Consider the following 11,537-nt stretch of genomic DNA (forward strand, 5'->3'; position numbering starts at 1 on the left):
CGGGGACGGCTGGGGACACACGGGCCTGCCGTCCACACAGCTCCAGGCTCTGCTCGCATGGCCATCAGCTCTCCGTGCTGTGTCCCTTCCCACCGTGGTTACTTTGATAAAGTTTTCAGATTGCACCAGTTGGCTCTATGCTGCCCGTGATTGTTGCGTGCTGTTCATGTGACATTTGCGTTACAGGAACATCAGTCTGACCGCATCCCTTCTCTACATAAAAGCCCCTCGGCTCCCCACTTCCTGACTTCTGTATAAACCCCTTTTTAAGGAAAATGTTTTTCTTGAGAACCTGCAATATTAATATAAATTAATTTTATGATAACCATGGCTTAAAAATGCACAAACAGGGGCCGGCCCGGTGGCACAGCGGTTAAGTTTGCACATTCCACTTCTCGGTGGCCCCGGGTTCGCCGGTTCGGATCCCGGGTGCAGACATGGCACCACTTGGCACACCATGCTATGGGAGGCGTCCCACATATAAAGTAGAGGAAGATGGGTGTGGATGTCAGCTCAGGGCCAGTCTTCCTCAGCAAAAAGGGGAGGATTGGCAGCAGTTAGCTCAGGGCTAATCTTCCTCAAAAAAAAAAAAAGAAAGAAAACAAGCCAGACACAAACCCTGGAACTGCACAGCAGTTGTCTCTGAAGAGTGGTCCGTGATTCCAGAATAGATTTTGTACATTTTAGATCGTCATTGGAACGAAAACTCAAAATGTGTGACTTCGTGTAGCCTAACAGACTGTTGAGAGCATATCTTCAAAGCCCAGTTGAAAACTGCCTGCCCAGAGTCTGCCCTCCCGCCGCACAGCCGGGCCCCAGCCCAGAACGTGGACACGCCCCTGGCCTCATACGGCTCTGCCCTGACTCCCGGTCTTGCTCCAGCAGCTCCGGTCTCTCAGCAGTGGCCCTCTTCCCTCCCTCGCTCCCTGCCTGCTCTTCAGTCGCAGCCCCCACAGCACTCTGGCCGTACTGCCATGCCCACAGCAGTGATGACCATGCTAAACAAGGACAGCAGGCAAACGCCGGGGTAGGGGGCCCCCCAGGATACAGGGTCCCCCTCCCTCCTTACTGCACTTAGTTCGTCGTGTCCCTGTCTGTTTCCATATCTGTCCGGCCACCAGCTGTGAGCCTGTGAAGCTGGGACCCAGCCAGGGCCCACAGCAGAGAAAGCCTCTCAGCAAGGTTTGAATGAATGAATGAATGAATGAATTACGACCAACTGAACCGGCATTTTTGTCTCTAGCTCTCGTGGAGAAATTCAGCCTGGACGTAAACAGAGCGGAGTGCCAGCAGCTCCTGGTGAAGTATGACTTGAAGAACAGCGGGCGGTTTGCCTACTGCGACTTCATCCAGAGCTGCGTCCTCCTGTTGAAAGCCCAGGAGACCTCCGTGATGCAGAGAATGAAGATCCAGAACGCCCATAAGATGGTGTGTAAGCCGCCCTTAGAATCCCGTGAGCCCAGGGTTAGAGGGGTCCCTTCCATTTTTCTTAATTCATCACAAATTCAGATCATCTTGCTTTATACAGGTGGTGGATACGGCGGACAAAGGCTCTAGGAGGGGCCGCTGGCCAGTGCCGACCCACCTGTCAAATGTCCCTGGCCTCACTGCCACCTCCCCGTGGACCCCCTGCTCAGATTTTCTCCACATACATGTGATATACATGTGTATCACATGTGTGCGATAGATGCATTTACACGTGATGTATATGTGTATCACGTGCATGCTATGTGTGTGTATTCGCACAATTTGTGTCACACGTGTATGGTATTGATATTTGCATGTACACGTGTGATATGTGTACTGCATGCGTGTGCTATGTGCGTGTACACACTATGCACTGTTGCCCTTGTATAACATGCATGTACACGTGTGACCTGTGTGTGCACACACTTGTCAAGCGATCCTCTATTGCCCTGTTCCCTCGGTTCCTAGCGGGCCTGCGCAGTGCCAGGCAGTGTTCAGATGAGCGCTCGGTGACCAGGTCTGTCTGATGAGCCCAGAGCTGCCTGGTGTGTCAGGGAGCCCGTGCGAGGGCGAGGCGTGGGTCAAGGTCAGATCTCCACTGGGCCGTGGGAACACCGCAAACAGCTCAGAGTTACTTTCTTGGAAATGATTCAAAGATTTTTCTTTCTCTCCTCTGGAGCCCCATAAAGGTCAGGAGACCCCAGACTGGGAACCAGTAGCCTGGATCCCAGGTTCTCAAACTCATTCGGGTGGCAGACACCTGATTGTCATGGCTCCCCCAGAGCACCCGGAAGCATCTGTAGGGCAGACAGTCAGGAACAGTGTCCGCTGCTCACACAACGCACCAGGAGCAGCGAAGGGTCGGTTCCCTGAAAGGGCAAAGCGGTGGGGGCAGAGCAGAGGGAAACGCCGTTAACCCAAACGTAAACATGTATGCATTCACGCACCACCTGAGACAGGCCAGGCCCTTTGCTCGGGTGGGGTGTGGGGTGTGGAATAGAGTCTCGTCATCTCTCTTGTGTAAACTACACCCACGATGCATTGTCAACAATTTTCTTTTTGTTTCTTTGAAGAGGAGTGAGAACCTAAAGATGCTTAAATAGCAACTGGAGGGCAATGTTCTCTGGATTTCTACCTTTTTTCTCAATCATTTGTAATATTATGATTCTCACCCACAGTGTTCTCAGTGACTTGCATTTCTCAAGCCTTTCCAAAACATGAAGCAAAAATAGGCTTTTTCATGCTCATCTTCCGTCATCTGTAACAGTGAATTAAGTTCCACTGAATTAAGTTCAACTGGCGCTGTCAATTTGGGGAACGAACACAGCTGATTCTGACCACCTTAGGACTCGGCTGCAGGGCCCAGAGGTGTGGGGCAGACCTGACAGGCCCCCGCCCCGGCCCCAGAGCACTCCCGAAGCAACAGGGGCATACTGGGTAACCCAGCAAACAGTCGGGTCCATGCAGAAAGCTTCTGCACAGCTAAATTTTGTGCAAAATTGGGTACCATCTTAGAGCAGCTTCTAGTTGAGACGAGCAAGAGCTGGCATCAAAGGCTTAGGCCAAGTTACGGAAGAAAAACTTAAAATTAAGACAGTTCTTTCTCTAGTTCAGTTTCTCTGTGAGCAGAAAAGAGGCTCTTGTCATGAGATCTTCACGGGTCCAGGAACGTAGCTGGAGAACCATGAAGACTGCACGGCCTACAAGAAAGGTCCCTGCCAGCTCCGGCCGTCTTCCACCTCTCTGGGCCTCAGTTTCCCTTTCCATAAGCGAGGGGGAGATCTGCTGGGTTCTGAGGCCCTGTGAGGGGTGGCCCATTTGGGGAGAGCACCCTGGTGCCCCCTTCCGAGCCCTCCCCTGCACAGAGGCCACCCTGCCCCCAGACGTACTGCCCTTCTTCCCTGAGGCCCAGAAAGGCTGGCGTGGCCTGCTCGGAGTGTGGGACTGAGATTGCGTTTACATGAAGTGAGAGGGACTCGGGACGGCCGCCCTGGGAGCAGGGCCTCTTGGCGGATGTCCCAGCACACCTCCTGTGTGTTCCTGCCTCACCCCCCAGCTCTGGTCTTTTCACCCAAAACCAACTACAGCTGCCACTGTGTGGTCCAGAACAGTCGAACCTTCCATCCCCGGATCCCAGATCCCCACCCTGATTGACAGGCGGCAAGACCTCCTCCCCCAGGAGCTCTCCTAGGAGAGAGGGGCCAGTGCAGCGCCAAGCGCCTGCCCCTGCCTGGTCCTTGTCCCAGTCCTGTCCCCGCTGCCGGCTGCCAAGGCCCCCACCATACAAGCATGGAGCTCAGCCCAGCAGTCTCCCTGCAGAGAAGCTAAGAGGGCCGTTTCCTCCTCTAGTTTTTTGGGGGCTGTCTTGGCAGAGAGACGCCCCTCTGGGGAAGCGAGCTGGGGCGCTGCCTTTTCGGACAAAGCTAGAGAGGGAGGCAGAGGACTTCTGGATGGTTCGTGGGCTGTGCTGGGAGGGAAAACCCTTTCTCAAGCCAGGCTGGGTGTGGGAAGAGCCAGTGAGCACAGAATCCTCTCCCCTCCGTGTGTGCGGACCCGCTGACGGGGTAGGCTGGCAGCCGACGAGGCTGTGGGGTGTGTCGTGAGTTTCCATCATGAATGCTAAAGGATGTAAAACTTGAAAGCACTCTAACTCTGTGCTACTCTGTTTGTGTGGCACCCTGATAGAATTAAACTCTCCCAAAATGCGTTCCACATTGTTGCCTACTGTTCACCTCTGTGATAGTCAGACATGTGTTGGGGCTAAATCATGCTAAAATATCTTGTTTTCCATCTAACAGCACCTAAATGAAATAATCACAGTGCAGTGTGCCGTCTAATGACTAGTTGTAATTACAACCTTGTGGGTTTTTGAGACTCTGTTCGTTATAATAACCCACTAGAAGACCCAAACTGAGATCTCTTTTTTTCCTCAAACGGTTTTGAAATGGCCCATGTCTGCACCTGGCGGAGCTCCCTGGGAGGGGCCGTGGCCCGGCAGGTGTGGGGCCAAACAACCCCTCTGTCCTCACCCTGCCCTTCTGCTCCCCAGCCTCTGTTTTCCGGTCCATGACGTGGGATCAAGACTCTGGGGTGAGAGGGATGGTCTCAATGAGACGGTGTTTTCAAACTCCCTGCACACGGACGGGTGACGGACAGCGGGCATGGTGACAGTGCCGTTGTTGTCGTGAGTCCCGCTCGCAGGCTCCGTTGTATCCAGGAGCAGCCTGTGGAGCGGGCTGGGGCCTAGAGCAGACCCCAGGAGGGGCTCAGAGCCCGTTCCACCCCCGCAGGGCCCTGCCCGCTCTCCTCCCCATTCAGAAGCCCTTTTCTCACCACTCTTGGTCGCGGTTGTTTTTTTGCAGAAAGAAGCTGGTGCTGAGACTTCTTCCTTTTACGCCGCCTTGCTGCGCATTCAACCCAAAATTGTGCACTGCTGGAGGCCGATGCGGCGCACGTTCAAAGCCTACGACGAGGGGAGCACGGGGCTGCTAAGTGTGGCTGACTTCAGGCAGGTGAGCGCAGCTCCTGTGCTCTGTCAGTTGCCTCTGAACAGGGAGTGATTGGCAAAGGCCGGTGGTCAGAAAACCTCCAAAGGGGACCCACCCCACCCCGCACCTGCCAACGGCCCAGGTGTGGCCGTCTCCCAGACCTCACTCCCTCGGGGCCCCCAGGTCTCAAAGGCTGATGCCCCTCACCTGCAGACCCCGGTTCTCCTCCCTGAAGGGTTCTAGCACCCCGCGGGACGCTCCCCAGGGACCCCCGGGAGCCCAGCTGCCCTCAGGGCTCCTCTAGCGCTGTGGCTGAGCTGGGAGCCCTGGCTGGGCCCCTCTGAGGCGGGCCTTCCCCTGGCCTCGCCGGACCCCCCTGGGCAGAACACCAACATCAAGGGGGCTCTCAGAGGGCCCACAGACCCCAGCCACCCCTGGCACCCCTCGCCTGTCCCCCAGCTGCCCTCCCTGTGGCGAGGCCGCTCCCCTCCCTCCCTCAGCAGTGTGGCTAAGCGGCTGTCCCCTGCCTGCAGTCTGAACTCTGCTGCGGCCTGGCCCCCCGAGAGGAAGCGCGGTCTGTGGAGCTGCCCTGTGGCCGCCCCTCCGGAGCGGAGTCCCCACTGTCCGTGCAGAAGCTGCAGTGGGGTTCTCCCGGAGGAAAGAAACCGCCAGCCTCCAGGGCAACTTAAAACGCCCCTTTTAGAGTCACACGGAACTCCCTGAATTAGCAGGTTCTTGCCCCACGCCCTTCGCCCACCCCACCAGCCACTGAGGCCGGAAAGATAGTTGAGGCCTGGAACGTTAGATTAAAAAACCACATATTACAGTCAGGGAAAAAACTCAGTCAAGACCTCAGAGAGACAAAGGGTTATGGCCTCAAAACACGCTTACAGAAAATGTGTTCCTTGGGTTCCTCTCCACTTCAACTGGAAACTTGGATTAAAAAAAGGAGAAGTCTTTCTTTTAAAGAATAAGGCAGGAAGATGAACGGCAGTGGCTGGCGGGCAGGGCGGGAGGGCGGCTGCGGTGGCGAGGCCCAGAGGGTGAACTCCTGCGCCTCCCGGTCGTCCGCCCGCCGTGGCCCCGCAGTGGCTTCCCAACTCACATCGTTTGTCTTTACTTTGGGGTCGAGTAAAAATCTCATCCAGGGTCTGTCCCGTGGTCTCCACGCAAAGACGGAAGTACGATGAAACCCTGTCGGTCTCCTCTTCCTGCAGCTTCCCAGGAATTTGGGGCGGGTGGCAGCGGGCGGGAACCGCAGAAATGGAGACGTGGCCTCCGGAGAGCGGGAATCGGAGACCACGTGCGTGTGACTGAGGCCCTTCTCCCACACCTGGGCCCGGTTTCCTTTCCTGCTCTCAGCCCTTCAGCCCCATAACCAGGCCAGCTAACCTCAGCCCTGTGGGCCTGGGGCCAGGCCTGCTGCTGGCCCTGGGGGAACCTCAGGGTCTTCTAGCAGCAGTTTCTAGTCTCTCCTTAGAGACAAATTACAACGCAAAACGTAACCAGGAAATTTAGAACCTAATCTTTATTTTTACTTACTAGGGTACCTATCTATTGGGATTTGTTTTAGCTGCATGTAACAGCAGCACAAAAATAAGAGCAGCTTAAACATGGTGGAAGTTCATTTCTCTCTCACATAAAAGACGTCCAGAGCTGGCATGGTGCTGGACAGTCATCAGAGACATGATTGTTTCTGCTCTACCAGCCTCAAAACCTAGCTTCCTTCCTCAAGATTGCCTTGTGGTCCAAGATGGCTGCTGGAGCCCCAGCATCGTTTGCATATTCCAGGCAGCAGAGAGAAAAAGACTCTGCCTCTGGCTGCCTTACTGTCAAACCATAGCAGCTCCCTGAGCCCACACCTGCCAGCCCTGTCCTCCTCCTGGGTGGGCCGCACCCCGAGGCCGCGCCCCAGTCAGGGCCCTGTGGCCAGTCTCCCCTCCTCTCTGTCCATCCGCCTTGTCTGAACGTGTGGGCCAGCCTCACTGCCCTTCAGGGAGCGATGGTGGTTAACCTCCTGTTCTGGGGGGGCTGGGGGTGGGGAGGCCCAGCAGCCCCCATCTGACGGCAGGTCCAGGCCTCTTCCTGTTTCACACCCACGGTGCACGCTGGGGGCTGCCCTCGGGGGTGGTGAGGGCAGAAGCAGGGGGGTCGAGGTGCTGGGGGCACCTCTGGAGGGGCCGAGGAGAGGCGGGTGCGGACGCAGCCCCTTCCTGGCAGCCCCGCCCGTCTTGCAGGTCCTGAGGCAGTACAGCATCAACCTGTCGGAGGAGGAGTTCTTCCACATCCTGGAGTATTACGACAAGACGCTGACTTCCAAAATCTCCTACAACGACTTCCTCCGGGCCTTCCTCCAGTAGGCGCCTGCAGCGCACCCCAAGGACAGAGGGCAGCGGGCTGGGCCAGGACTCACGTGTAGCCGGGGCTTCGTGAACTTTCCAGGGTGTCTCCAGAAACAGCCCCCACCCACCCAGGCCCGCACCTTTCCCGGCGGCTAAGCGGGCTCCGCGCTGCCCTGCGGCTCTGGCACCGGTGCCAGCCTTGCCGGAGGGATCGGGGCTGCCCACTGAGCCTCAGGACCCTCACTGGTTAGTTTGAGCAAATAAAAATGTTACTCTTTGCAGGAACAATCCTCTAGACTTTGAAAGAACCGCCAATGACAGAGTAGGTAAAAACTCAGAACTTCTGGAGCGTTTATTCGTGAGCGCCTGCTGGGTGCCTGGAGCCCCTCCTCCATTTCAGGCCCAGGAGTCAAACACAGACCTGCCCCTGGAGCCCCCAAGACAGTAAGCCACCGACAATCAAAAGAGAGGGAGGGGTCAGGGCCCTGATGCGGGGAGCCCTGGGTCGATGGCAGCGTGCAAAGCCCCAGCCCTAAGCTTGAAGCCCGGAGCCAGACCACAAGACAGGATTTCAGCAAGGGGTTGGGAGAGGGGTGGGCTCCACGGCCCTCAGACTCTCAGCCAGGGGGCCATACCATAAGCCTAGATGGGCACACCAGCCCCTCCTCCTTCTCTTTCCGGGGCCTGTATCCATTCAGGTGTCTCAGGTCTGGGCAGCCTTCCCCGAGCCCCACCCAGCTGGGGCAGCATCCTCTGATCCCATGTGTTGGAAGATCTGAGTGCCTGTCTCTCCAGCCCCACGGAGCCCCTCGTCTCAGAACTAATGGTCCCTCTCGTCCCCCCGTGGTGTGTGCATCCCTCTACCTGTGGACCGTGAAGTTCCCGTCTCTGAAGAGGTGATGTCTATTTCCCCCTCCTGAAGCCAAGCTCAGCCACGTGACTTGTTTGGGCCAATGAGCTGTTAGCAAGCATGACACAGCAGAGGCAGGAGAAGCACCTGTGGTCTTGACTCCAAGATGCGGAGACCTGAGAAGAGCATCACGCGCCTGTATGACAGGACAGAATGCAAACAAGTGACTTCTTGAGCCTACCCAAAAGTGGGGGCCACCACAAACAGCTCACTAAGGTCCAGGGGAGACAGGTGCCTGCAGGCAGAAACGCGCCCAAGCATTTGCTGGCCTGGGATAGTCACCACCACACACCGCAGGGGCCAGTAAGAGGGTTCAGCTGGAAAATTTTAACAAATTGCTAAAGACCAAATGTGGACTAGCCTAAGAATGTGAAGGTTCCAGGGGCTGCAGACATAGGGGTGTTCGCATCCTCCGGGAGCCGCACGAGGAGCTCACAGAGATGAGGGAGAATCCAGAGAATGCTTCCTCCCTCCCAGCTCCTCCGTGACGCGGGCTGGAAGAGGAGAACAGCAGCCACGGCTGAAACTCTGCCAGAACCCATCTCCCCATCTCTCACAGGGAGCAGAAAGCTTAGTGTGCAGCAGAAGGATGACAGAACGGTAGCCTGCGGGCTCTGGTCCGAACCCAGTGCAGGTGGGGGAACAGAAATGACAATAAAAAGCTCTGTTCCTGGAGGAGAGGCAGAAACCCACACTATCTGCTCTCCATCTGAGGGAGACCGGACCACTTGGGGGTGCTTACAGTGCCAGCACGACTGAGGCTGAATCGGAACCTCAGAGACCCCCACCCCCTCCTCCACCACCACACCGACAATCATGCAATAGGTGACGTGGGGCACAGCTGGGAGAGCCGCAGGAGACACCACCTCTCGAGGGAGCAGCACCGAGGAAGACCCACAGCCAGCTGGAGCAAACTTCAACCTAGTCTGGCTCCTCACGAGGTTCACCCAAGCCCCACACTGAGGCCCCCCCGGGAGAAAGGCGTATTCTTCTCTAATCATAAAAATCCTTACCTCGGTGTCTACTGCCTGTACGGTGGCGGTTTGCAAACCACAGCCAGGGGACCCGATAGGGCCTGTGGCCTGTTTGTGTACAGTCCGTGAGCCTAGGATGGTTTTTACATGTTTTAAGGGTTGAAGGAGGAGGAGGAAGAGAACAAGCGGAAGAGCAAGAAGAAGAGACTGTGCAGCCTGCAAGCCCGGAGCGGCTTCCTCCTGCCCTCGCACAGGAAAGCCCGCTGGGCCCCGCCAGACGATGCCCACAGCATGGTAAAAAATTATGACCCATAACAAAAGGCAATTTATTTTTTATTTATTTACTTTTTTAAAAAAAGATTGGCACCTGTGCTAATATCTATTGCCAATCTTTTTTTCTTCTTTTTCTTCTTCTCCCCGAAGCCAAAAGGCAATTTAAAAGAACACAGTCTGAAGAGGCAAAGTAATCATCAGAATCAACTCAGATGTGGCACAGATTTTGGAACTATTAGAAGAGAAATTTTAAATAACACATTTATATGTTGAAGCTCTAGTGGAAAAATTAGACAATGCACTCAGTCTGATAGGAAATTTCAGCAGAGATGGAAACTGTAAAAAAGAATCAAATGGAAATGTTAGAAACAAAAAGCACAGTAACAGAAATGAAGATCGCCTTTGACAGGCTCCTCGGTAGACTGGACACATCAAGGAAAGAATGAGTGAGCTTGAAGACAGACCAATGGCATGGACCCAAATCGAAATGCAAAGAGAAGAATCATAACAGGATATCCAAGAGAGGGGCAACAATATAAAATGGTCTAACACACATAGTTGGAGACTGTGAAGAAAGAGAACATAAGGCAGAAGAAATATTTGAATAAATAACGGCTGGGAATGTTTCAAAATTAGTGACAGACACTAAACTACAGAGAAAAGAAGCTCATGGAATCAGGCTAGATTCTCTCTCTCTCTCTGTGTCACAGACACACACACACACCTAGGCATATCATATTCAAACTCCTGAAAAAAAACAAAGAAAAAATCATGAAGACAGAGAAAGAAAGACTTTATGTACAGAGGAGAGAGGAACAAGGATAAGAATGATGACAAAATTCTCATTAGAAACCATGCAATCCAGAAAGCAATGGAGTAACAGATAACAGTGCTGAAAGGAAAAATTGTCAAGCAAAGATTCTGTAACCAGCAAAATATCCTTCAAAAATAAGGAGAAATAAAGAATTTCATAGACACATAAAACCTGAGGGAACCCATTGTCGGCAGACCTACTCTAAAAGAAATGCTAAGGGAAGTTCTACAGGCAGAAGGAACAGAATCAAGTCAGAAATGAAGAGCATCAGAAATGAAATAAAGTTAAAATAAAATCTTTTTATATTTTAAATTGTTCTAGAAGATAACTGTTTAAAGCAATGACTCTAATAATGTATTGTGTGTTTAGACCATTTTTAAAACCACGACAACAATTGCACAAGGGAGGGGAAGGAGGAATTCAGAATGTGCTGTTACAAGGTTATTACACCACATGTGAAGCAGTATGATATTATCTAGAGAGAGACCTGGATTATTTTTAAATGTATTTCTAAACTATAGAGAAACCATTGAAAAATGCATGTTTTAAAATATACTTTTAAAAAGTCAAAACAATAATTCAGTAGAGGAGATAAAATGGAACCATAGAGGTGACATCAGCAAAATTGGAAGAGTAAGGGCCTCTGAAAATTCTCTTCTCCAAAAAAGCAACCAGAAAACTGGCAAAAATTGTCAGCATCAACTTTTTCAGAATTCTAGAAATTAACCAAATGTTTCAGGAACTCAAGAAGCATTTCCTCAAGAAAAGCAGCTGAATCTTATCAGGAACAGCAAGTTTAGCAACATTTTAACTTGCCGTAGTCCGTCAGCCACTCTCCAGCCCCCAGTAGCCTTCAACGATAACAGCCTGCATTCTCAGTGCAGATTAGCAGCCTCTACAGAGAGCAGAACAGGGCTGGAGCATTTTCAGAGCCTCACTCCCAAAGAATTATCTTTATTTGAGCTGCCTGCGGATCCCCTGGAAGACCTCACTTACAAGACTGTTTGCATTTGAACTGACCGAGAGACAGCTCAGGTACAAAAAACCCTTTCCTCAGAGTAGGGGGGGACATTTGTCCAAAACAATTACGAGCAAGTGTCTTAACTTTGTGGCTGCTTGAGACAGTGGGTAACAGTTGGGGCAACCAATAGACTACACAGAAAGCTTAAAAGGAAAACCTGGGGAATGAGATGTTCACAGAGGCTTTGAAAAGTTCCTGAAATATTCCTTGGAATCTAGAAGGCCATGTATGTGTGTAGGGCTGGGCAC

At 53.2% G+C, this 11,537-nt stretch overlaps 1 protein-coding gene across 4 annotated transcripts in view; it reads left to right on the forward strand.

Moving 5' to 3' along the window:
- Window positions 1-9,537, forward strand: part of EFCAB6 (EF-hand calcium binding domain 6) — a 233,096-nt gene extending 223,559 nt beyond the window's left edge. For all 4 annotated transcript variants that reach the window (XM_046645983.1, XM_046645984.1, XM_046645985.1 and 1 more), the window contains 3 exons: window positions 1,244-1,428; window positions 4,830-4,979; window positions 7,193-9,537. In XM_046645983.1, coding sequence (XP_046501939.1) covers window positions 1,244-1,428; window positions 4,830-4,979; window positions 7,193-7,315 — 458 coding nt within the window. In that variant the 3' untranslated portion in view covers window positions 7,316-9,537. The remainder of the gene's footprint in view (window positions 1-1,243; window positions 1,429-4,829; window positions 4,980-7,192) is intronic.
- The last annotated feature ends 2,000 nt before the right edge of the window (window positions 9,538-11,537 follow it).

Source organism: Equus quagga, chromosome 19, assembly GCF_021613505.1.
Source record: "Equus quagga isolate Etosha38 chromosome 19, UCLA_HA_Equagga_1.0, whole genome shotgun sequence".
Taxonomy (NCBI): domain Eukaryota; kingdom Metazoa; phylum Chordata; class Mammalia; order Perissodactyla; family Equidae; genus Equus; species Equus quagga.